The following is a 27260-nucleotide window of genomic DNA, read 5'->3' on the forward strand; positions in this document are numbered from 1 at the left end:
TAATCAAAAAAGTGTTATAAAAGTAAGTAAGTAAACAATTAAATGTTTCATTGAATATCAATCATAATACAAATTCATTTCTTTGTCATACTTTTTGAACAGGTTAGATAAATTACTGTATATCATTAATATACAAGTACTAATACCTTGTCTTTTCTAAAAAAGACTGAAAACTGCAGGTTGGGTGGCTTTACGTGAGTCATAGGCAACACACACACACACACACACACACCACCTGCTTTTGTATTGTGCCAGGAATCAAATCCCCCAAAAAATCAATTCCAATGAAAAATAGTTGTTCCTGCACACATTTTTTTTTTTAACCTTTTCATCGATTTATTTAAAAAAGGCTGACGTTTCCATCACAAAGAACTTTCTCAAGACATTCACAGAGTGGCACGGTGCCTAAATATGGCCCACGATTACATGACAATCGACGGCTGTGCTGGCGAAACAGCTCACCAAATTAATATCACAATGAGTTAACATTGATACAATAGATATCAATCTTTAATACCTGACACCAAGGAGAACATTCTTTACCCCTAACACTATACATACAAAAAAGGGGTCCAGTCCATATCACACAATATCCCCAAAGGGGCCCCACCCCTTTATGGTAATCAAGTTGTATATATATATATATGTATATATATATATATATATATATATATATATATATATATATATATATATATATATATATATATATATATATATAAGCAAATACACAAAAACACTTTCAAAAGGCTCACTATGGAAAACAAAAAGAAAAGAGAAAAATATGCCACTAAAAGTAAATGATGTAACCAAGGATTTTAGAGGATTCCGATCACTGATACCAGCCATATAAATATACATAGACAATATTTTTCAATGAAAAATGAGAAATCATACTCCTAACTGAACCGCAAAAGGCAGAGAAGAGGCACACAAGTCAAATGTAATCAGTCCATCAAGGAATCTGGCCATAGATTTTAGTGAGCTATGTTTCACAGGACAGTTTGCAAAAATACCCTCAGATCCAGGTCTTCTTTCATTCCCAAAGGTGTAAGAGTCTCGAGTTTGGTGATCCAACATGCTTCAGGTTTCAGGAGAGCTTCCTTTAAGTTACCTCCTCATCTGGATATTCGAACACTCTCAATATCAGTATACCAATATGAGGTGAGGGGATGTTTCATTTGTGGAGTGGAGAGCAGTTGGACTGGCGACAGTAGTTCACCAAAATGAGTCTGACCATGTTACTGACCACTGTTCTGTTGGACATTTGTAAATTGCTACAAATTGTCACATAGAGCCCCTTTAATTAGTGAGCTTTATCCATGCTGGTTGGTGTTTTTTGCTACCTCTTGACAGAGCCAGGCTACGGTTTCAGTTTTATGCTAAGCTATAAGCTAGCTGGCTGCTGGCTGTAGCTTATTTATTTAAGCTGTTTAATTTAAGTCAAAGTGGTATCAAGCTTCTTATTAAACTCTCAGCAAGACAGTGAATAAATGTAGGTTATTTCCCAAGACAACAGAAAACAAGACAACAACAGTTTGTGATTCTATATAAAAAGTTCTTATATATAAAGAAATAAATACATAAACACAATTCTAAGCAGTAAATAGGCTTGCTTTCATATCTTATATGTACATGGACAAATACACACCGTTTTCTGCTCCACTCCGAAACCAGTGTGTCTTTGATTGTGACCTCATGCTGCACCAGTGGGTGGATATAAAATCTCAGACTAATAGAAGTGTCACAGGTTCAAACCCACACAGGTAGAAATGTGTCCAGTCATACTGAAGAAGCACTAAAGACTGTGTTACTGGAAAGAAGGTGAGACAAACAGGCTCGCCGGTGTCATTGAAAGTTAAAAGACAATAAAAGATGAAGAGAGAGAGAGAGAGAGGCTGATGAACTAACATGTCACTATGCAGCACACACACACACACACACACACACACACACACACACACACACACGTATATTTATATATACACACACACAAGCAAAAGGAGCAGTGATGAGTCAGCCTCCTGTGAGTCACAGGAGAAATCAGAAATGTCAGACAGAAAAAGAGCGCACACATGCGGCAAACACACAGACACACACACACACAGTGGAAGGATTGACAAACACACACATGCACACACAGATCACAGTGCAGCAGTACATTTTCAGACATCTAAAATCTTACCTACACACGTTTAGACGAATGCCTGATGGTGAAAGGAAGCTCCTCCATAACTTTTCATTTTCCCACGATGCCCTACGAGACTCTCATGGCCCCAACTGGGTCCCCAGACCCAAGCTGAACACCAGTTATCCTACTGCTGCACTACAGTAAGTGCTTCACGTTAGCCTGATGAGAAACTGAATTAGACTGCAGTGCCCTCAAGAGGAGAGGAGCGAAGGATGCATTCAAGTCCCTCCTGTATTACTCACTTACCTCAACTGCCCTTTACAAACATGACTTTACTTGACTAAATATAATTACTTTATATATTTAGGTACAGTACTGAGGTCCTTAATCTCTCAGTACTGCATCACTTGATGCTTGTTGATGTCTTGAAGTAAAGATTATCCTGTACGGTTTACTCAATCAATTTGAAAGCGTTCTGTTTAATATGATTATTGGGCAGGTTCAGATTTGACCTACACAACACAGTGTTAATAAATAAAATATGATGCATGGTTAGCATGGGCACACAGTTTAATGAGCTGAGAAGATAGTTCAAACTGTTGTTAGGAGGCAAAAATATACAGAATATACACAAATATACAGAAAGCAGCTCTGTCAGCAGTATGTCAGTATCCACAATACTGATGTACTAAACCTCACATGTTAATATACTGCTTCCCAAATTCATTGTAATGAATGTGTAATATATTTCCAAAAATATATATAAAATAAAACTGATAATGGAAACATTGACGGAAAGTTTTTAGATAAGTTAAAATGACAGGAGTTGCAGTCTTGCCTTAAATGCAAATTCTACACCTTGTCTCATTAAATAATATTTGGGAAGCTGCTTCAAGTATCAAGTTCTTTATTTGTCATATGCACAATTAAGCATGAATGAAGCAGCCCTTCCACACTCGGACTGATCTGCTGAAGTGATAGAAACTGGTGAAAATGTAAATGCTTAAAATACTGTACATCAATTTACTGACCTGCAGGTGTCAGACAGAAACTATGGAAATGAAGCTGCAACAACTAACTTTAATTCAGTAACCTGCTGAGGGGAAGTTAGATAAAAACTTGGAAATTAAATTGCCGTGATCAGCAGACGTTAAGCAGAAAACCACCAAGAGTTTCCTGAAAATGTATGAAAGAAATTCCCTGCTTTTTATTAACTGCTCACTGGAAAATAACTGAAGTGTTACCTACATTTCCAAAGGCAGCATTCTGCATTAAACTAGTTATTTCACATTTGAAATTGTGAAAAATACTTCTGATGTTTCCTCCACTTCAGTTAAATTTCCAGTTAAGTACTTCCTCCACCACTGCAAACATTACTATTTGAATGCTATTACACTGATTACAACATCTTGTTCACTGTACAATGAGCCCAATTAAGATTTGTTACCAAAACCAGGAGTTCCCAACCTTTTAAGAGGAAAAAAAAACTGTAACTTAATGGTGGACCATGGGCCAAAAGCAACCATCTCTTGTGTTACGATGCAAAATGATGATATGTGGAAGCACTGAGAGGCAAGTTAGAAGAAAAAAAACCTCTGGTGATCCATTTTCTTAGTCTCTTTCCTCTCTTGGTTTATGACTTAAGAAATCTTTCAAAGTTCCTTTGACTTTTTCTTAACTTGCCTCTCTGAGCTTCCGTAGAATCGTAAGAACCCTAAACTGACTGGCTTCCTGCACAAAGTGTCACTCTGCCAGCCACAGTCAGATTATATATATATTTATATATTTATATAATTATATTTTATTACAATAAAAATATAATGATATATTTTTCTTACAATACAAACAAATGTATTTATATTTTGTATATTATTATATTTTTATTACAATAAAAATATAACAATATATTTTATTACAAATATATTTTTCATAAATATATTTTTTATAAATATATTCTTTATATTTTATATTTTTCTTACAATACAAAAAAAATGATTACCAGCCATTACACCATCAATTTAATGTAAAATCGCTGAAATCAAATGTATTTCCTAATCAGCGCTGGTATAAGTGGAGGTGACAGTAGTAGCAATGCATTTATTATAATGGTCGAGGTGTTGGGCACATTAATCCAGCTGCTGATTGTTCTGATTCGTCCCGTCTGCCTCTAATGAGCAGCTGTGATTCACTGACATCCTCCTCCTCCTCTTCCTCTCCTCATCCTCCATCACCCCCTTCCAGTGTTGTCAAGGCAACCAACCTTTACACTGGAGGAGTTAGTCATCAATCCACGCAGTCCACCCCTCTCTCTGATGTTACTGTGACGTTACTGTGACGAGTCAAATTCAATAACGTTAGATTCATCTATGGTTTAAAGTATCTATCTATCTATCTATCTATCTATCTATCTATCTATCTATCTATCTATCTATCTATCTATCTATCTATCTATCTATCTATCTATCTATCTATTTATTTTTTTTATTTATTTATTATATATCTGAGTTTGACTACAAGAAAGTTAATCAATTAGCAACACAATATAATAATAATGATAATAATAATGATAATAATAATGATACTAATGATCATAACGATAATAATAATAATAATAATAACAATAATAACAATAATAATAATAATAATAATAACAAAAGGGCTTTTTTTGCATTTTTTTTGTTTCCTCCTCACAGTCCTGCCTTTGTTACATGGGTTGGGCTTGTTTAGGAGGGGATCTAAAACAAACACACACACACACGCACGCACACACACGTGCACGGTCAGAGGGAGGAGGGAGGCGGATCTGTAAGTAGACTCCAGGACTTCCTCAGCAGAAAGGAGCGGAGCCTGCAGCGCAGTAAGTATATCAGCCATTTATCATTTATTTCCATTCATATTCCCACAAGGAAACTGGTTATTTTTTAAATTCTCGTAGTCATGATCAGAACAGAAGTTAACTGATGTGGTTAAAGTGAAATACAGTGCGTCACGCAGAGGCAGGTAACAGGTGACAGCTCAGTGTCGGAGCTAAGGCAGCACAGCAGCCTGTCATTGTTCCTGTCATTCTCTGTAACATCCCTGTAGTTGTGGCAGTGTGTGTGGTAACGGCTCTGTGATGTGGCTGGAGGGGCAGAGATGATTCACTTAGGTGAGGTTTATAATAATGACTTGAAACCGCGATAATAAGGAGCGCACGCAGGAAAGCCATTTGGTTTTGGTTCATTTCTGCTCGTGTCCTCGTTTAACTCCCGTCAGCTCGGTGCCGCACTTCCTACATGTAATCTCAACGCCGTGTTTGTTTTGTATGACTCTTCGGCTGATGGAAAACATGATAACAGCAGCAGATGTGGGTTCCGTGTGTTTTGGATTTGGAAAATGTCTCTGTGCTTCTGTGTTTCACCCTAAACTGTTTACTTATAAGTACAGAAGCCCATTTCTGCCAGTTAAAAAAAAAAGAGATTGAAAAAAGCGTATCCTTCATACCATATTTACATAGTCCCATGGTTAGTCATGGGATAAAAAGTCATAAACATGAGGTCAATGTCGAAATTATTAAATAAAAGTTGTGAGACAAAAATATATAAATATTAATATTAACTTTTTATCACATAATTAGGACTTTTTTAGTCTCATACATGTTTATAAAGAACTCACAATCCTCACCTTTTATCTTGTTTTTTTTTTTTTTTTATCTCTAACCCTAATTATGACAGACCATGGGAATATTATTTTCAAGTCTGTCAATCAGCCTTTAAACATTCATGGCCTTTTGTGTAGCGGGGCCCTCTTTAGCATAGCAGCATTAACCTGTTAGGTTAGGTTACTTACTGACGCACCATGTGCCCCGGGGCCCCTCCACATCTGTATAATATGTTTTTGTTTTACTAAAAAGCTGAAATGACTAAATCTCAACTACAAAATTAAAGGAGGAAAAAAAAAAGTTACCACACATACTCAGCCATGTTGATGAAGGTTCTCAGTCATCCAGGTCATGGTCCTTCTCTAATTCATTCATTTGAGTTTAACAACAAGTACAGCCCAAGGCATCAGCTGTTCTCAGTAATCTTTCTGTTTGTCATTCTCAGGTCATGGATGAGTCTGCTCCACTTGCCGGTTGCTCTGCGTTTGCGTGGCTGGTGGGAGCGTCACAGCTGCTGGGCGTGACGTCTGTGGTGCTGACCGGTGTGTGGATGGGTCACTACCGCGGGGGCTTCGCCTGGGACGGCTCATCGCAAGAGTTTAACCTGCACCCTCTGTGCATGGTGCTGGGGCTGGTCTTCTTACAGGGCGATGGTGAGTCCATACGGATCCCTGGTCAGTGCTGTCACAAGTTAAAAATGTCTGCAAATGGTTTAGTGAGGATAAAGGTCAGTGGAGGTGACATTCTTTATTGCAGCATCTGGATACCGCTTGCCACCAACATTATATGTATATTCAAAGGCAAAGTGTTGTTCGTCACAAAGTCATGCAGATTGTTGGAGAAAGTTGTAGCTTGCCTTTATATGCAATGTTTTTGTTGTTTTGTGTTTTAATGAGCAAGCTACTCGCTAGCTTGCGAGGGCTGACATGTCCAAAATGACAAGCAATTAGTGTCACACAATTTGCTAGCTCCCTGTAGGTCTTCGCCATTCACTGTAGGGCTGAGAGTTGAACACACTGACTTTTAAAAACATCTTTCTCTTAGGATTTCCTGCACAGACGTGAGTTGAGTATTGATTTTAGGGGGAGATGGGTGCTTGTTACGGGTTGGCTGCAGCCGCGCGACGTCAGTGTGGCCTGCTTGGAGGCAGGGCGCTGGGATGCTGGGTCTGTTGTCCCGCGATCACAGCATGGATGATGACACGAGCGCTGGCCGCTGTAGTCGATGTTGGGACGTAAACAAGAACAGCAGTGGCTGATTGCCGGCTGTACTTTCCCCTTTGAACACACCGACCCATAGCTGTGTCTCTGGGCTAGAGAGAGTGGACAGGCAGAGTGTCTGCAGGGTGGGCCGCTCTATACAAACCCAGCTTGAACGACCTGGTTCCGGCAAGCCAGGGTTTGTCACAGGACTGCTTGTTGAGGGGCAGCCTGCCCTTTAGACATTCAGCCTGGCTGTTCTCTCCCCCAGAGACTCTCCAGGAGCTCAGAGAGGCTCAGAGAGGAGGAGTATAATCCAAGAGGACCAGCAGCCGACCAGTCAGAAGGGAACGCAACAGCTGAAGAGTTCAGTGTAATTGTTGGGGAAACCACAGGTCTCATTCCCCGTTATTAGCACTGCCGCTAAGCACCGGAGGAGAAGCCGGAAAATGCAGTGTTTCCAGGTAGCCAATCATATTCCTCGGCCCACATCACTGCAACCTGCAGTTACATTTCTGGGGAGGTGCACATCAGGCGACGCCGTCGATTCAACAATACAAAACAACCCATTCTTGGTTTGAGAAACAATGTTAGACAACAACAGTTAGAAACTCTGGCTGGAGAGGTGATTGCTCATCTGCCTCCATCATGTTTCCAAAGCTGCTGGTCTATAATCAGGTAATCCAAATTAAAGTGTTATATCGACAGCCCTACTAAAAACATTCAAATAAATTCAAGTCCTTGCAGGAAGTGAGCTGTCGTCTCTGCCCACCACATGGCTGACATCACTGAAATCTCCAAATTGACCTGGCGGGTCATACATCAGTTTGTAGTCATGGTTACTTGAAGTCGTTTTTCGGATGACATTCTGTAAATTGAGTAAAACTGGAAGCGGAGGTCCGCAGGACATGGATGCTGTATTTGCGTGGGGAGGAGTGTGCGCATGTGTGTTCTAGCCTCAAGCACTGTGTTGCTGACCTATTGCATTAAGCTAACACTACCCAGACACCCATCAATCCACCCACCCCCGGCAAGAAAGTCTGATTTATACAGAAAGAAGGAGGGTTTGAATCATTGAACATGCCAGCTCGTGTGTGTGTTTTGGGACATCCAGTGAAGCTTTGACAGCGTTGCCCAGCAGGGAATGCAACCAATGGCACCGTCAGTCAGACAACTGAGCAGCCTCATTTTCAGCTACAGAGAAAACGGGCTCCACTTTGCCTTGTTAGAGATTTAATCCGCAACTGATTTGACTGCAGCAAACCCTGGTGATGTCTGGTCCCAGAAATCAAGACAAAATGAGATGCTGCTGTTTTTTCTCCCCTCTGTTGCGTCTGCAGCCCTGAGTACTTTTGCTAATGAGAATAACCAGATTAGTTTAACTGGTTCACAGCTGTCTGCTGCAGAGCTAGATTGCATTAGAGCAATAAAAGCAAAGGTCAGCTGGACATTAGATATAGACTGTTGAGGGGGGCTAGCATGAGATAGAAACACCCTGGGGGGTCCTCAAACACAGGCACTAACACTGACACACCCATACACCTCAAAGCTGATTCATTGTTAGGTCTTCAGCTTGTGTTCCCTCAGGCCACGTCCACACGTCCTGTGGGTACATATGATAACTAACCTTTTTTCTCTACAATCTGTATCTGCACTTTCTTGGCCATCTTTCGTCTTTGGAGTCAGACACACTCTGGTCGTCATGCTTGTTCTGTACTCAAAAACTGAAAAAAAAATGCGAGGCTGCCTGGTGGGAATGGTATTAAGCTGCTGGCACAGGAGGCTAAAAGGATTTAACCTGAAACACAATTAGCAATTGTGTTGAGTTCAACCTTTTGCTCCGATAAAAGGAAATACAGCTGGTTGTAATCTGTGTTGGGATCATCACATAATGTGCTTTTTATGTGTTCATGTCTCACACATACAGCATACATCAGGACTATACATCTTGCATATATAGTCATTCACATATTTTTACATTTCACTGTTGTGAAATTTAAACCAAATTATTTAATTGCCTTTATTGTGAAACCATAGTGTGATTGATGCAATATTCCCCATTTTCAATCTTTCAGAATGCCTTATAACAAAAATCATAATACTGCATTCTATTATTACTTATAAGGTCAAGTATCAATACTTTACAAGTGCTGGTAGCTCATTATATGTGAAAGGATCATATGTATTAAAATCCTCAGTTTCTAGTACATCATAATCACTATTATAATGCATCATAATGTGATTATAAGTTACTGTAGGTGGCCATCGGGGGCTTTAAGTAAAGTACTGAAATCCGTTATACATTACAAGCTGGTCATAAGTCACTATAAGTGGCCATTGTTTGCTTTAAGTAAAGTTAAAAAAAATAAGATTAATTCAAAGCCAGATCTGCGCACAAATATACTAAAAGGTATTAACATACAAAATTGTGTAAAATGGGACTAATCCACAGCTGCTAACTGTTCATGTTCACTTTCAGCTGTTTCAGAAATCGTGTGAAGTTACTGCTGGTGAAAACCCAGTGTTTCCTTGTTTTGCTGATTCATAATAAAAGCTTTTAAATAACTATATAAACTCTAAACTGGGGGACTTTTATTGAGGAGAATTTATAGGAATTGTGTTTGTCAGTGGCTTTGTTGGTGGCGATTCATTGACAATACTGCAAAGAGGAAGAGTAATTACTGCCTTTGACCACACTGTCATTAAAGGCCTTCAGTCAGGTAGCCCTGATGTCATAGACATGAAAATCCCTGCAGTGCTGGGCTGATGTGCCCAGTTAAACTGGATCAGGCCAAACCAGCATGTGTATGGAAAAGGCCCAGTACTTTTCATAGTATGGACCAACTGTGCTGCGAAGATTGCAGGAAAATGCTGCAACATAGCACCAACAGGGACTTTTAATTCATCTTCTGTAGTAGCTAACAACACGCCTTGTTTCAGTTACTATTATACTGCAAACTGAGCCGTTATACAGTGGACCAAAAGATTTATATTCCAGTGCACACCAGGATAGGATTGACACTATGACACTGAAAACAACACGGAGTGGAGGATGTTGTTTTTAATGTAATTGTTGATAAAATGGTGACAATCTTATCCTGGTGTGCACTGGAATATAAATCTTTTGGTCCACTGCCCTGTACTGACTGCACTCATGGCATCTACATGGTGTCTTCCACTGTTTATTTCAATTTTCTTAATATTAAATGTGTGATTTGTCTAAATTACACCAAATTCGACACCGTACTTGCTTGGGTCCTCAGCAATAAACCTGCTTTAAAAAGTTTGTCATTATGCATTATGATGCATTATGGACATGGGCTTCATAGAAAGTGTGCCAGTTTGAGGATTTCATAACATTACATTGTTATGAAGTAATGAGTTTTGTTTGTAGTTAGCGCACACATTACGTCTGACAAATTGTTACACAGCTGGGATTAACCTGGATTTGTATTTACCACAGTGGTGATTGTCGGCGTGTTCGTTTGTTTGAGTGAAGACATACAACGACGTTCCGTTTAACTATTTATTTAGAATCGTATCATTAAGCAAGCATGATCATGGACCTTTCTCTGTTAGACAAATCACAGTCAGCGGATTGCTGTTACTCTGTAACCCATCGCCCAGAAAAAGATGGAGATATTCACTTTACAATAACAGTTATATTTTTGCTGTTGAGGTGTTGTAACTTCTCATTGGTCAAAAAGGTGAGGAGGCCGTGGTCTAGACTTTGGCTCTCCTTTCGTTGGTGCACAGGCTGGTCCCAGCCTCTTGGCAACACGATTCCTCCAATCCGTGAAGACCTCGCCCTGTGGAAAGACCCTCCCTCTTCCTGTTCTCTTCCTGTCTCATCCTGCACTACTCTGCACTACTTTGAGTTCCTCTAAGACACACTTTGCTATCATTCCACAGACAGATACCGCTCACTACAAGGTCATCATGTGCAGGCAACTTTGTTACGGAGACAAAGGCAGCTGTGTTCTCTCTCTTATCCTGGCTTGTTTCTCCAATGTCTTAACCCTTCATAACATGGGGTCAATGCGTCTGTCAACCTCATCTATCAACAGGATGAGTACAGCTCTATATGGGGACATCATTAAGTGAACATGTGGAGTAGCATATGACTGGTGGAGAAAAAAAACTATTGTATCGCAACATGATGCACTCAAGAACTTTGACATAATTCAATTATCCCATGCAGTAATTGATTATCTTGTTCTTTTCCTATGAAGGTATCACAGTATGGTTAGAAAACTTGGACTGATCATTGTCTGTCCGAACTCTACTATCGCTTTCTTTTTTAAGCCACTTTTTGTTGTGAAATGTTAAGGATTTTAAGGACAGCTTCATCGGTTATTGATATGTGAATTGTCCTGGACGCTTTGAGATTTGGCTTCCCTGTTTGAATGGTTGGTACAAAAATGTGCTGGTACACATTGTGAATCTGATGCCTCCTTCACTCTCTGCCTCTTTCAGCCATCCTGGTCTACAGAGTATTTCGAAATGAGCCAAAGAGGAACGTGAAGGTGCTTCACGGCATCATTCACCTGCTCGCCCTCATCATCAGCATCATAGGTGAGAGAGAGAGAGAGGTGTGCACGTGTAAAAAGTGTGAAGAAGGTGATGCCAGTGCATGTGTCTGTGTGAGACACTGAGAAAAATGGAGACAAAAACATTGTTTCTCTCTCTCTCTCTCTCTCTCTCTCTCTCTCTGTGTGTGTGTGTGTGTGCGCAGGTATTGTAGCTGTGTTTGACTTTCACAGAGCAGCGAAGATTCCAGACATGTACTCTCTACACAGCTGGTGTGGCATGGCTACCATAATCCTATTCTGCATACAGGTACACACACACACACACACACACACACACACACACACACACACACACACACACACACACACAAATCCCAAATATTCCCATGTAGATCAAGAGTAATTCTTTCGACCCTGCTCCACTTCTCCTAGTGGGTGATGGGGTTGCTGTTCTTCCTGTTTCCTGTTGCATCATCATGGCTACGAGCCTCGTACCTCCCCGTCCACGTGTTCTGCGGCCTGGTTCTGCTGGTTATGGCCATAGGGAGCTGCCTGCTCGGCATGACGGAGAAACTCCTCTTCAGCATCATGTAAGTCTGTCCGTCTGTATCTGTGTGTGTCTCTCTACTCTCTTATCATTAGAAGGAAGTATTGTTACTCACTTACCTTGAGTGGTATCTAACAATGCTTATATGTTTGGTTTAATCTCTAAAATTTTAATTGAGCCAAGTGACCCTTAACTGGAGTAAACATGGGAGCCTGTTTGAGGTTATAGTCCTTCAGGTGTCAGTTCTGTTTTCATCATACAGCAAACACTCATTGAGCAGCTCCTTTGTTGGGAAGATAACAGCAGAGCAGCAGATGTATCTGCTTATTATGCAGTGATACGCTGTTGAAAAAATGCCCAAAATGGCCCCTTGTCTTGTAAATGCATTTTTGATGGACTGTCGCGGTCACAGTAACCTCTGTGACTCACATGCTGTTTTTCATGCAGCAGCTTTATGGACTTTGCGCTTTTCCAGTCTACTGACTGCTCAAAGCATTTTACAACACTTGTCACATTCACCCGTTCACACACACATTCATACAGTGATGACAGACGCTGCCATGCAAGGTGCAAACCTGCTCATCATGAGCAAATTGGGGTTTAGTATGCAGGTTGCACCCAACTGAAGATGCCTTGCCTCGCGCTCTTCTATGGTGGCTGCTTAAAATGTGAAAAATATAAAAGGCCCTCTTTAGAGCCAGTGTTTGGCTTGTTCGTTCTGGGAAACTGTAGAAACATGGCGGTGCAACATGCTGGACTCTGTTAGAAAGTCCCCAGACCTGGAGTAATTAACTAATTAAAACATAATTATGAATGAAGCCCAATAGAGCCCCTATATCCTACACACTGGACCTTTAATACGAAAGCAGCCTTGTGTTTTGCCAGTTGAATGCATTTAACTTACAGCAGTAATAAGTGTTGGGTTAGCATTAGCAGTAGCTGAATCCAGCTCTGATAAAGCTGAAGAAGTGTGAACAGTACCAGCGGAGCTGATATTGATGTGGTCAAGTAATGCTTGAGAACATGCTGCATCATTTCCTGGCAATTTGAATCCAGGATGGAAATGGCGGACCCTGCCACAACAAAGAAACCTATCATATAGAGAGGTTAACACAGCGTGTTTTCTTAAATGGCCTTTCCAACTCTAAGTACTATAAAAACTATCATCTTAAGGGTTATAACTTGAAGTCTAACTATCAGGCACCGCCAAAAATCTAAAGAAAGTGTTGCTCCAATCAATTCACTTCAGCACATACCATGTACATACATGTTCACCCCTTTCAATTGCTGTCATTTTAAATATATCCACCTGTGTTTTTATTTTGTATCTATTTGTATCTGATTTATGTCTGTCTGTCTCTATCTCTCTCTCCGGGAGCAGGGAACCCTACTCTCTGTTCACACCTGAGGGGGTGCTGGCCAACGTCTTGGGGATCCTGCTGGTGTGTTTCGGGGTCGTGCTGGGCTACTTGATCACCAGGGAGGAGTACAGACGTCCTCCAAATCCAGAGGAAGAGTCTCTGTCTGTCCACTTTAAGACTCTGACTGAGGGGGGGTCACCCACTGGGCCCTGACCTCAGTGAGATGTCTGATGTGTCCCCCTAATCTGGACACAGTGTCCTGCCAACAGCTGTGCTGCAGACCCTGTTAATACAAAATCATTAGATTAAACACATGTGGGCATGAATGGGGCCAGAAAAGACAAGTTCTATAAGTTAAGGTTAAAACAAATCACGGACAGGAAGCTTTAATCCTGTTATCAGACCAACCTGACCCATTTGATCTTACAGATTACTGAACTGACAACTTAATACTTCAAATATTTGTTTATTTGGGTCATTAGTCGAAGAATTGTAAGTATGTAAATGCTCATTACAGTCAAATGAAATAGCCTCTTGAAATAATCCTAAAATATCATCAGACAATTTTAGAATGGTAAGTTAGCTGGGAAAATGGTCAAATGCTAACATTAGCTGCTGCCTAACGTTAGCTCATGGTTTATCTTGTTGTTTTACCTTGAAATATGGCCGATGTCGTTCAGGATTTTCACTATCCATTGTCTTTTAATTTGCTGATCAATCAGGACTCAGTCAAATAATAATGATTTGTGCGATTCCATGGTTCATACAACTTTAAAACAGGAATACGCGAGGAGAACATTTGGGCTTTCCAGCTGACACTGACATGAGAGGAAGATGGCCATCGTTTGAATTAGCCACCGCAGCCCTGATGTGTAGCTTGATTATTGAGGAGACAAATGTCACCAAGGCCAAACCTACAGTTGCCATGTGCCTACTGTGAAACCTTTTAACGCAGAAATATACATGTAGCTTCAGAGTGTCTGCAGCTCAGGAATTGTACGAACTGAAGATACCACATTTGCAGATCAGTGACCTCCCACTAGATAATGACTGCATGATCCTAAAACTTAAACCCAAGCCCAGCCCTTACCTGTATCTGACCAAACCCAACTGCCCAGACTGACCCGAAGCTTTACTGTTGCTCAGTTTCACTCATTACAGATCGTTTGCCTCACTGACTCACTAACACTACTTGTGGCTTCATTCTCAGTCTCATTTTGTCTCCCAACTGGGAACTGTTAGGGAAAGGAAGAAATGTCTCAATAAACTGCACATAAAAACAAAACACTAACTTAAAGCCAAACTAAAGTTTTACGCAACATAAATGGCTGGAACCCGAGCTGCAAATCAAGCCTTTGTTGTAGTCATCGGGTCAATCAGTGTCAGTGTAAGGACCAGTAATGGATCAATTTTAATCAAAAGACCGAATCAGTCTTTAGTCTACTCAGCCTACTAGTGTTGCAAAGAATGCAATTTTAAATCAGGACCTTCAGTATTTGGATTGGTAAGCTTGTGCAAGACAACATGTGCCAAATTTAGTATTCTCCGCCTGTTATTTTAATGTACTGAATAAATCAAAATTGCATATTTTCTGCTGCTATGTATATAATTCTTTTTTTTTTTTTACCACATATATTTGCTATCTTTGGCACAGACATTTCAAGTTGTTACATGATTGTGCACTTGACAGCTGTGTCATTAAGGTAAATCTGAATGGACTCAGTGTTGGCAGATACAGAATACTAAAGGTGCAATATGTAAGAATTTTTGTTTGAAACTGAAATAATCAACACATGGTGAAGAAACCAGCTAACTGCTAACTGAATGGTCAACTGAGCAAACTAACTGACAGCAGCCATCGTTAGCAGCAGCTACTCTGGTGATATGCTGCCCCCTGTTTGTTGGAATATGAATTCAACAGCTCTTACATATTCCACCTTTAAAGGATTCAGATAGTTCAGTTTGGTTTTGTTACACACCAAACGTCAAACTGGTACTAAACATTGTGCTATGCAAGATCTATGCAAGCAACCTCAAAATGAAGGAAGGGTCATGCATGAAGAAACACATCAAAACCCATCATATCTACGTCTTATGACTTCTGATGAAGAAATGCCTCCAGAAAATGGAAGACCACACTTCAGAGATTAAGTTAATGACCGTTCTCTAAAAATTTAGTCAATACCCGACACTCTGAAGTGTGTTCTTTCATTTCCTGGAGGCATTTCTTCCTCAGAAATCATACGATGTAGATTACATTTCCCATTGGCTTCAGTACAACTGCCACCATGTTCTGGCCCCAAATCAAGACTTGGTGACGGACTGACCCTTCCTTCTTTTTAAAGTTCCTTGGATACAGGCATCCCATTTGGAAACCAACTATGTTGACCATCTTGATCTACACTATTCTGGATTAATCACTGAGCATAATATGTAAAGAATTATAAAAAGGAAGTGAAAGCTTTAATGTCTGAAAAATTCATTTCTTTGCATATTAAAATGTAAAGCTGGACGTATGATAATGCTGCCAATACTCCATAATGATATCAGTAAAACAATTTGTAAACGTCTTAAAGTTATTAAAAGTCATAAGAAAAGGTCTCACTGAGGGTTTAGCTTCTGTGAAAATAATTTATATCACACTACTAATTGCATTCAAATTAAGTCTGTCCTTTATCACAGTATCTGTATGCCTACTTGTCCCATGTCCCCGTGGTTTCAAGGCCAGTCAGTGAACTTTGTTCATAAACAAACTAAATGTACTCCATTTGTCCATCGGTGTGCTGTCTGTATTTAAAATGGATTGTCATGAAAAAAAAACAAAAAAACTGTTCAGTGTGTGTATGTTATTAGAGTTTAGTTACTTTAAGCATTTTTACCTAAAGCTGTCATATCATAGGTTTGAACCTGTTTAACCACTTAAAAGCATCTACAGTTTTGAGTTTTTGACTTCAGGACTCGACTTTAGTGCCTAATACAAAGCTCTTTACAATGTTGTTCGTCATTGACTGTCATCTTTCAAAAGGAAGTCCTCATCTCATTTGTAAAACCTGTAATAAACAAAAGTGTGTGGAGCAGCAGTTTGTTCACGTGTGTTTTTCACCTGACTTTAACTTCTGAGAAAATTCTAGATGTTAAAGCTGCATCAGGTGTGGGTTAATATTTATTTAAAAGCAGTTTTAGTCTTGTAATAGGTCTTGTCTCCCATAAAGACTTAGCATTAAGCCTGGGAAAGTGGGAGCATCAGCAACTCTAAAGCTCACTCATTAAATGGTTGCAAGGCAACCGATTTAGTAATCCAATAATATATATCATAACACTGTAAAAGGCATGTTCAGAAAGAAATTAAAGTTAATGTTTGCCGTGCATCAATCTTAAAACATCCACTGTACTATTTTTTTGCCCCAAACCCAGGTAACAGATTAATAAACATATACTGTAACCTTATACAGCTTTAAGCTGTATTGTCAATAAGTGTGTGGCCACAAAAGATGGTGTGACCATAGTCAGTATCCACACTGACATCCTCTGTAGGGTAACACATCCAGACAGCGAGATAGAAAGATAGACTTACACATCTGTATTTCATTCATCTTTATTCCTCTTTGTTATGCAAATTCAGCAGTCAGTAATTTCACATGAGCCGACACATTCATGTTGTTTTTAAGTGTTTCATAATGATGTTCTTCTAACTGTTATAACCATCCTGGGATATTAAATATTAACATAGGTTACATACAGTGGAAAAAGCCCACAGTAAACCCAGTAACACACACACACACACACACACACACACACACACACACACACACACACACACACACACACACACACACAGAACATCAGAAGTAATGCTCGATTACCAGTGGTGTTTCAAACGCTGGGCTAATGGCCCCTAAGCAGGCTGGGAGTTAAAGCCTACATGTACAGCACAACAAATTGTTTTATTGACAGACAACAACACATCTGTCATCCAGCTCATCACGGATTTAAAGCAACAACGATGCACTATGACAAGCTGTTTCCAAGCATGAACATTGGAAACTTCTCTTGAACATCCAATCATCCAAGCTAATATTGTACTTCTTTCTGACCGGCCAGAATTACATATCATACCCAGCAGGCCGACCATGAAAACGGCTTGTGAACCAGAGAGGTTAAGTATTACCACATTCTCCAACAGCCGGAAACTCCTGAGCAGTAAGAACTACGGGCAGTGGTCACAGAGACTGTACCGTGACAGAGAGTTCAGAGGTCATAGTTTCCATCAGCATCAGAAACTCTGAAACCAGGGTTCTGATTCATTAGAAATATAAAAAGAAATATACAAAAATCAGGCTTTAATGTGCATAAAATACATTTTAAAAATGACATTTTAGTCCCACTTTCTTAAATACCATCTGTTAGTCTCACCCTCTCTCTCTGAAAAACTGGTCCCCCTGGATTCATTGTTAGCTAACCCCCTTCCCTTGTTACTGCTGTAATGCTGCTGCCTGTCAAACTTTTGTTTCTCACACCGGTATTATTCAATTTCAAAATAATTAGATTGACAGCTCAAAGGTTTTAGACGATTTCGAAAAATGGGTCCTTGATGTCAGAAGAACAAAAGCGGGTTTCTTATTTCTGTTTCCAGCAGAACTAACACAAGGGATAAGCTAGTTGTGAACTGGGCATGTAGGGTTTTCCTAAAACAACAATGTATAGATTCATACAAAAGTCATCTCTCTCTAATGACCCACGAGAAGTGTGTGGCAGTGCCTGTGTCTAAAGAGACCCTACCCTCTGCCTGTATTTTCTCATGATTTTGCTGTATTTGGGATGCTTCTGGGTGTCAAACTTTGGACAGTGGAGTGTAGTCCCCAGTCATCAACAGCATGGAGTGTGTGGGGTCCACTCTATGAAAATGCTAACGGTAACGGTAACATTGCTCTGTATAAGTCCTGGATGCCTAAAGCTAAAGTGTAGTGTGCGTCTGTTTGACTGAGGGCAGGGCTGAGCTGCTACACACACACACAGCAGAGATGAAAACAGCAGACTGGATGAAGTGTGAGCTCTGGCTGCATTCACAGAAGATCTGGAGGGATGTGCCTCTTTGTGCTTTAGAACTTATCGCCATGAAACAATCAGAAAATTAAGTTTTATTCCTCTGATTCGCTGCTTTGTTCTCGCTAACGCTGTTCCCTCTCTTACTTCATTGTCTAGCTTGCTCAACCACCACTGCGCGCTCTCTCTCTCTCTGTCTGTCTTGACCGTTGAGCGTCTGTTAACGACCCACAACTGACAAATTGTGCATAGTTTACCTTTAATAAAGTGTCTCTTGGCCAAGGGAATAACGCTCCTGTTTTTCTGCTGTAGGTAGTAAGCTGGTTCGCCAGGTAGCTTGTGATTGCAGCTCAGGTTAGAACAGATGCAGTTAAATCCATTTCTTACGCTTGCCCTATGTGTTGCGTGTTATGAAAAGGGCAAAAAAGACGCCAAACTTGAACCATCGCTGCTTTAACGGGAAAGGTTTAGCAAATAGTCAGTTGGCTTTTGTTGAGTAACTGAGGGAAGATGGAGCTAATCACGCGTCATGGGGTATGTAAGCACTATTTCTTCATGGCAATTTAAGGGGCCCTGGTTTATCAGTTGGGATCCTTGTGGTTTGCGTAAATTAGGACCTTTACGACTTCATAATACAAAAGACCTTCATAGAAAAAACAAAATCACTATCTGAAGCAAAATAGAAAAACCTAAAACACTTAAAAGACATTTTTACAGAATGTTCACTGCTGATCATTGCTATTTATACACGAGTAGGAAAAGATGTTCACCAAAAATTGAGCAAAGCTAAACTCCAACTTTGCTCGTCTTTTTTGTCTCTTTGAAAAGAATGTTTCCATTTCTACGTCTCGTGTGAAAAACTAAACATAAAAAGGCAAATCCAAAAGGAATATACAGTTTTTAAGAGAAACAATATTTACAGTATACAGTTTAATACAGATATAACTTAAGGAAGGATAAATATCACTTATTTTTGTTTTATATACAGCAAGTCAGTGCTTAATCAATGACAGCATTATCCTAGTTTCTTGAACTATGGCTTGGGACTGGCTCACTGACCAGCATCTGACTGGCACAAGTTTTAGAGCCTGGATCCTGCAGTGACTGTTTCCAGGTTTCCAGTCATTCTATCATTTAAGCACCTTAAAACTGAAATGAAAATCTGTGACTAAAGACTTAGCAGCAGACAAAGGTGATAGTGGTCTCTCTCGTCTGTCTGAATGTCACCGTCTAGAGTCGCTTACGTTGCAGAAAAACTCTAGAGCAGTGCATTTTGGGCAGTCAGTGAGACTTCAGTTTGAAATGAACTGTAAGCCAGAAATGAGAGGGAGTCAGGGAGGGTAGGAAAGATTTTTTTAGTGATGCTCTTTTTTTTTATCATTGTGCTTTGTAATGGCAAAGAGCTTTCTCATGGTTAAGCACTCTTGTCCTTCACTCATTTCCTTCGTCCCTTCTCTTTCCTTATTCTGTCTCTGGCTGGGTAATCGACAGACCTGGCTTGTGACAATATGGTCTGTACTGAACTTAAATTTTTGTTTTCATCTCTGAACAACAAATGTGTCTGTTTGCTTTAAACAAAGTGCTTATCTTTCCCAAACCAACAATCTGGCAAGCATGTCGATAGACAGCGACTGGCCAAGTGTGCCGAAGTGAAAACATAGGCAGGAATTGAACTTGTACTCTCTTGTACTCATGACCATGAGTTCCATATCATGTATATCTTCAAAGAGAAACTAGAAGTGTGTGCTGTTGTCCCTATTTGAATGATTATTGCGTCTTGCCCTCTGATCACTGTCTGAACTACAGGTTGTACAAACTAGTTTGTTTCAAGCATAGTAGGTCCTACATAGTTTCATGACCCCAGTGAGTCTTGGGATATAAGTGCGCTCATTTATTCATAGCCGCTCATTATCAACCCTCCTCAGTTGTCTTGGACTTATCACTTCTGCTTCTCTCTATACATTGGACTCTACAAAGGGTCTTTTTGGTTTAACAGGAGAGGTAGGGCCTGTCTTTCTGTCACTTGGTCTGTCTGAGCAGCTATGGATCACCGGCAGTGTTCGAGCCAGCTTCACATCCAGGAAGGAGGGATTCTGACTGACAACCTTTGCCGAGCCTTCTTTCTGAGTACCACTACCCTGCAGCACCTCATAGTAGTCAAGCTGGTTGTCGTGGAGGAGGTGACCATTGTGGGCATTGTTGTTGCTGCGGTTGTGGTAGGCGATAGAGGATGGCTGGAGCTGACCTAAGCCTTGGTTGGTGGGAGTTTTGCTTGGTGAGGTGACGACTGTGTCCACAGAAGACACGGCCCAGGAGCGAGAAGGGCTCAGACAGGATGCAGAACTTGATGGAGCTTGCTGTTGATACTGCTGGTGCACCCTTGCAGTCCTGTCGATAATGCCCATAAAAGGAGTGTTCCTAGATGAACGTCCCGCTTCTCCAGGATAAGTCCCACCTCCAACCATGGACATTTCTGACTGCGGAGAGATCAGAAAAAAATCGTCATGGTAGCCGGTAACCTCTCCCACAGAGACCAGATCTGATTGTAAATCCATCTGCTGGGCGGAGGCAGAGGTCCTGAAGCCTGGGCCGTGATTCACGGACTGCCCACCAGCGAGGCTGCCGCTGCTGGTGGAGAAACGAACGCTGATACTTTGGGAGTGGACAAGTGGCCTAGGAGGAGCTGAGGAGGCGGCCGGATGGGCACTGAGGGGCCGTCGTAGTCCTCCCTGATGGTGGTATTGGTGAGATGATAGAAGGCTATCAGGAGGCCCCATTGACGTCTCAGTAACTTCCATGGGGTAGTAGGCTGCTTTGGATTGGTTGCGGCTTAACTGACGGGCCTGGCCAAATCGATTTATCCCTGCCATCTCCCCTCCTTCCTCTCTCCCATAGGCAGATGCAGTTCTTGCCTGCATCTGCTTATGATCAACATCCACATCATCTAGAGGATATGAAGCTCCAGAACTCAGACCAGCCTGGATCTGCAGACTAGGCCTGATGTCTATAGGGCTCGGGTAAATGCCTTCCCCCAGCTCGGCCAGCTCTTGGGGTAACTGACGAAACTGGGAGTAGGCAGAACTTCCCAAAATCATGCCGGAGTGGGCCGAGGAACTGGGCTGACTGGTTCTGACAACCTCGACTTTGGCTGGTTGGAGCCACTGGCCCTGAACAGGGTTCGGCCTCTGGAAGGATCTCTGGTTGGGCAAAAAGCGTTGTTGCTGCACTCCTTGGTTCTGGTTTGAGTGGTGGAGGGCTGAGATGGACTGTGGATGGCGATGCAGACCTTCATTCCCTGACAATGCAGGTGTACTTTCTGACAAGGGGCTACCTCGCTGCTGATGCTGCATTGGAGAGGGTGGAGGGCTGAAATGGCGATTGGAGGAGGATGGATGAGGTGCAGAGTGACAGGGAGAAGTTGAGCAGGGGGAGTGGGTGGGGCTAGGGAGGTGACAATACAGGCGAGTTGGGGACAGGGAAGAGGGCGACGGCACCCCAGGGCTGCAGTCAAGGCTTTGAACCACAGGTGGAGGGTGGAAGGAGGAAGAGTGAGGAAGAGCATCTCCTTCTCTGTAACTCTCCTCCTCCTCCTCCTCCTCTTCCTCCTCTTCCTCTGTAAGCCCCTCCCTGTCCAGCAATTGCAGACAACCTGAATCTCTACACCTCATCTCGTTGATGGTCATGGCCACATTTTGTTGATAAACATGGTGTGATGAAGGAGGAGGAGAGTGTTGTTGCGCAACCTGCCGACACTCTTCCTTGACACGGGACAGCAGGCGCTGGATCTCACGGTTGGATGGGCACAGACGGCTGGCCTCAATCAGGTCCTCCAGGGCTGCATGAAACTGTCTGAAAGATGAAAGAGAGTGGAAGCAAAGACAAAAGTAAGATCTCAGAAGACGTCATGAAGACAGAGAGAGCTGCAGAGAAGTCTGGGGATCCAAACTAGTAGGCACAGACAGCAACCACAACAAAACATTTTTTAAAGGGAATTTGTCATATCTCTACATGATTCCCTCATCCTGTCAGTGTTCCCAACTCAGTCCTTAGTCACAGACTCCTACCAGCTGGTTTACTGTATTTTCAAAGGTGGCGAATAAAAAGAATAACTACTAGGGTACTAAGGTATAAGAATACATGTTTTCGTCCCAAAATGTCACAGTACAGACGTCATGGTTCAGTGCATACAGTCAAAGTCAGTCACACTATGGTGAAAGCATGTCTGTGGGCGACAATATAACCATTTTAATCCACGTTCCATATGGGTTACTCCAGTAAATGGCGGTAATGCACCTAAAGGCTGTTATCCAACCACCGTTGAACAACAAAAGCGGAAGACGAAGACAAAATTAAACAAGACACAGAGGAAGAAACTGTGGGGGAAAGTTTCTGCGAGTAAGTGGTGGATCAGACCAGGATGCTGTTGTTCAACAGTTGTATGTGAGTGGAAACACGTTGAACATCCAAACACATATGCTCATGTTTTTATATCTTCGACACTGCATGTCATCTTCCAGTTAATTAAAAAGTAAAAAGTGCAGTATTCTTACTTAACTTTTTCTTAGTGGTCCCAAACAGAGAATGTTGGAAACATGAGGTCCTCTACCTTAACAACTTTCGGCTGGACATTGATTTAGAAAAAGACTTGTTTGTTCGATGAATGCCTGATACATTAAAAGGGAGCAGTTCATGATTTGGTTTGGATAATTACGCTCCATTCTACCATTTGTCCTAATGTCGCTATGCTTACCTGCGGCTGCGTTTGGCACGGGCCCGGGCATAAAAGGCTTCATAGGATTTAGCTTTCAGCTCTAGCGCCTTGGTAGCAAACTCTTCAGCGAGGCCAAAATCCTGCAAGGAAAACAAAAATTATGATGTTGTGGTTACACGTTTATATCCAATGTCTACCTATGTGTGTGTGTGTGTGTGTGTGTGTGTGTGTGTAGGAGACAGAAAGAGACTCACGTGCATCTTCCGGTGGCAGCGCGACAGGTTGAGCAGCACACACACTCTCAGCTGTTTGAACGTCTTCAGCTCGTCCCCTGGAAACTTCTGGAGAGCTGACTGATAGGAATGTGCTGCTTCCCTCGCTTTACCTTGCTACAAATGCACACACACACACAAAGAATACTTACAACATCAAATAAATGTATGTGCGTCTGTTTAATGTGTGTGTGTGTGTGTGTGTGTGTGTGTGTGTGTGTGTGTGTGTGTGTATGTGTGAGATTGAGTTTGCCTGTGCTTGTGTGTGTTACCTTGTAAAGTCTGTCTCCCTCTTGCATCAATTTACTGAGCAGAACCATTAAGATGTCTGGTTTAGAGGTTGCCATGGCCCAGGTCGCTGGTCCTACACACACACACACACACACAAACATGTTACCATCACTTTTGGGGACACTACGTAGATTTACATTAATTTCCAACAGACCTGCCCTAATCATAACCACAACTACTATTTGCCTAACCTCTGACCAACGCCTTAAGCTAATCCTAACCTTAAACCTGTCTTCACCCTAAAATGTAATGATTTTAGTTCTGGGTGCCGTGTTGTTTGTTCTTATAGTACCACATTTTTCCATCTTGACTGTTCTGACTGGTCTTTTTCCATTTTATACATTCGTTAAAGGAATAGTTAACATTTTGTAAAATACGTTTATTTGCGTTCGATGAGAAGATTGATATCACTCTCATGTTTGTATGGTAATATATGAAACTAACACCAGCAGCCGCTTAGCTTTGCTTTAGCATAAAGACTGGAAACAGGGTAACAGTAATAATATGGATATACTTATGTGGTAACTACATGAATCATAAGGCCTCCGATGGCCTATATAACCATAACATCCCTGCTTTGATTCCAGCTGAAGACCTTTTTCCTTCATATCATTCTCCTCTTTTGCTCTCACTTCCTGTCTGATGTAAATAATATGAATCATTGCACACGTTTCTACCTATTTTGGCTCCTTTTTTGAGCAGAGCGATGACGGCTGAAGTGTTTCTACAGCCAACAGCTCTGTCCAGTGGACGCATCCCGCTGCAGTCCACATGCTCCACTGATGCACCATGATCCACCAGGAACTGCACCTAACACAGGAAAAGCACACGAACAAGGGCTGTGTTTAGTGTTATTTATTGATATAAAGAGGCTTTTGATTTTTAGGTTTCTTATCTAAAATAAAGATATTTTGTCACCATCTTTCTTCTCAGTCACTAACAATAAATACAGTAGTAAATACCTATCATTTTCTAAATATAGACAGGTGAGGCAGGGACAGATACACTTCTTCTAAATTATGGCAGCTACAACTGCATCTATTTAACGCACCACTTCTGGGTCACCGCAGAAGGCTGCCAGATCCAGAGGTGTCCGTCCACTGCGGTCAGCATGAGTTGTGGCTGCACCTCTCTCCACCAGCTCTCTGACCAACTGGAGTTTGCCTTTCAGACACGCCCAGCTCAGCGCTGTTAACCCTTCCCTGTCCGTCTGGTCAAGTGAGGCTCCTGAAAACAGAGAGAGAGGCTTGAGATTCATCTCAGCGTACATTAGGGTCAAAGATAATGTACATTCTCATTTCACATAGGTTTTTTTTATAAAATGATTTATTTCAATAAAATTTGCTGCATTAAAAGTCTACAAGAGAAAAGGAGGATTATAATGTGGATAATTTGCATGAATTATTTCATTGATGGAAGCTTAAAACAGATCCAAAAAATGGCAAAGCAGGGTTGAGAAGAGAGGCAATTTATAAGCTTCTCAACTTGGAAAGTTATTTGTTATGTGATTTAGTTTTTTGGTTTGTTTGTTTTGTTGATTTTGAATTTTGAGCGAGCTTACGTGGAACTCTATTCATGTGTAAATGATGAATTTTGGTCATTTAGTTTTTCATAGTATCATCTTTACTTTGTGTTGCCTTCAGGGCCCTGGCAAATCATTAGCGCAAGTGTCCATTGTTTTTGTGGCGTGTCCCACAAAGTTTGCTTTTCAGCTGAGTAAGCATGTTGAATCTACAGAGAAACCTGTTGGTAAGAAAAATCAGTCTGATTGGCTGTTCAGCTCAGCGAATCAGTGCACGGGAAGAGAAAAAAGGCAATGGGAGTGCCCCTTAAGCTTGACGCTTAAGTATCTGTGATTTCACCAATTTAGCACGGTTTCTCCTTCTTTTCCTCCTCTGCCTCTTCGTCAGTGTCATTTGCGGCGGCTGCAGCTCAGGAGGCAGAGTGGGTAGTCCAGTAATCAGAGGGTCGCTGGTTTGATTCTGCTTTATCATCACAATGGTTTGTATATCTGCAGTCCAGAGTTTTGAAGTTTTCATTTGAAATGACGAATACACCTGATGGTCTGTAGAGGTACTTCCCCTCACACAGGTGCAGAACCTACAAGCTAACTGGCCGTGCGCTGTAGTCTTTGCAGTGTGTTCCAGTGCAGCTTTTTGGCTGAGACACAGGGACGTGAGGTGACACAACAGTTTGTCGAAGCTCGTACGTTGCTGTAGGTTTGGTGTGTCTAAGCCTGAATGTTCAAACTGTACATGTTTCTGAGTTTGTGTTGTGCTTACATATGTCCGTAGTGCTGAGTGGCGAGTATGACGTGACTCTATTGTTGTTGTTTTGACTTAAATATGATGAAACAGATTTAGTTTTTGTTGCATTGTGTCTATGCTGTCTTTGTTAATCCTTCATCATGATCATCAATACTTGGGTGGTTACCATGATCCAGTAGCAGCTGGCCAGTGGTCAAATGTCCCTCTGAGGCTGCTGTCATCACTGCTGTTCGACCCTGCTGGTCCACCATATTTACCTCTACCCCGTGATTCAGTAACAACTCCACCACCTGACAGAGAGACACAGACGGGAACAGAGAGTCAACATGTATGAAGCAGGAATCAAACTGACACGTGTTTAATCTGTGTTTGTGTGTGTGTGTGTGTGTGTGTGTGTGTGTACCTTCCAGTGGTCACGTCTCACAGCACTGAAGAGTGGAGCTACACCCTGCCGGTTGCCTTGGTCCACAGCAGCCCCCTGGTCCAACAGCAGCCTGCAGACAGCCAGCTGGCCACTTCCTGCTGCTGCTGTCAGAGCTGACAGTGAGACAGATGGAGAGAGGGTCTCTCAGTGTGAACAGGTACATTTATAACAAACACTCTTTTAACAATTCAAACTTTAAACAATTTAGGTAATTTAAAAATAGCTTGTCAAGATCACAACACAGGATTTTTCAAAAATATAGATACAGAATTTTAACCACATGAGAAGTGGTTTGTATCCAACTGACTGGTTGAGTAGGAGTGACTCTATGAATTAGTTTTTAAAAGAAGACAAGCGATGAGGAAGTTTCCAGAAAAAAAGAAGCTAATAGGGCCAATTAACTGGTAAACAGTAAACAGTAAGCTGCTGTGTTTGCACAACAAATCTTTGTTGTATTTGTATTTAAATCTTCTATTATTTCTTCATGGATATGTTGTATTATGTTTATGTTTACATCAGATAATTAGTATTAGTGCAGTTTAGTAGTTGATCATAGTAATGAACATCTGTTATGATGTTGTGGACAGTTTTTAAAGTACCCGTCTCTCCCCACAGACTGTCAGGTGTGTTGATCTCAGGTCTCTCTTCATCTTTCTCATCTTCCTCTGGAAGATCCAGGAGGTATGACACCATCTACACACACACACACACACACACACACACACACACACACACACACAATAACAAATGTTACAAACATATCCTAAATATCCATGTCATAATTCAATGGCACACAATATTATAAAGGTGTGTGTGTGTGTGTGTGTGTGTGTGTGTGTGTG

The 27260-nt window shown here is 41.4% G+C and overlaps 2 protein-coding genes across 2 annotated transcripts in view; one reads left to right on the forward strand and one right to left on the reverse strand.

The window, feature by feature from the left end:
- The first annotated feature begins 6219 nt into the window (after positions 1-6219).
- On the forward strand, positions 6220-16465 carry cyb561 (cytochrome b561). The gene is made up of 5 exons (XM_073494638.1): positions 6220-6424; positions 11447-11545; positions 11706-11809; positions 11935-12092; positions 13431-16465. The coding sequence occupies exons 1-5, from the start codon at positions 6220-6222 to the stop codon at positions 13621-13623; spliced, it is 759 nt and encodes a 252-aa protein (XP_073350739.1). The 3' UTR covers positions 13624-16465.
- A 524-nt stretch (positions 16466-16989) lies between these two features.
- Positions 16990-27260, reverse strand: part of tanc2a (tetratricopeptide repeat, ankyrin repeat and coiled-coil containing 2a) — a 49869-nt gene continuing 39598 nt past the window's right edge. Inside the window, exons 21-29 of the mRNA XM_073494920.1 lie at positions 27018-27111; positions 26398-26531; positions 26161-26284; positions 24779-24954; positions 24405-24537; positions 23709-23800; positions 23419-23553; positions 23204-23304; positions 16990-22302 (exon numbers count right to left, since the gene is read on the reverse strand). Of these exons, the coding sequence (XP_073351021.1) occupies positions 20409-22302; positions 23204-23304; positions 23419-23553; positions 23709-23800; positions 24405-24537; positions 24779-24954; positions 26161-26284; positions 26398-26531; positions 27018-27111 (2883 nt within the window). The 3' untranslated portion in view covers positions 16990-20408. The remainder of the gene's footprint in view (positions 22303-23203; positions 23305-23418; positions 23554-23708; positions 23801-24404; positions 24538-24778; positions 24955-26160; positions 26285-26397; positions 26532-27017; positions 27112-27260) is intronic.

Source organism: Pagrus major, chromosome 23 (assembly GCF_040436345.1).
Source record: "Pagrus major chromosome 23, Pma_NU_1.0".
Taxonomy (NCBI): Eukaryota; Metazoa; Chordata; class Actinopteri; order Spariformes; family Sparidae; genus Pagrus; species Pagrus major.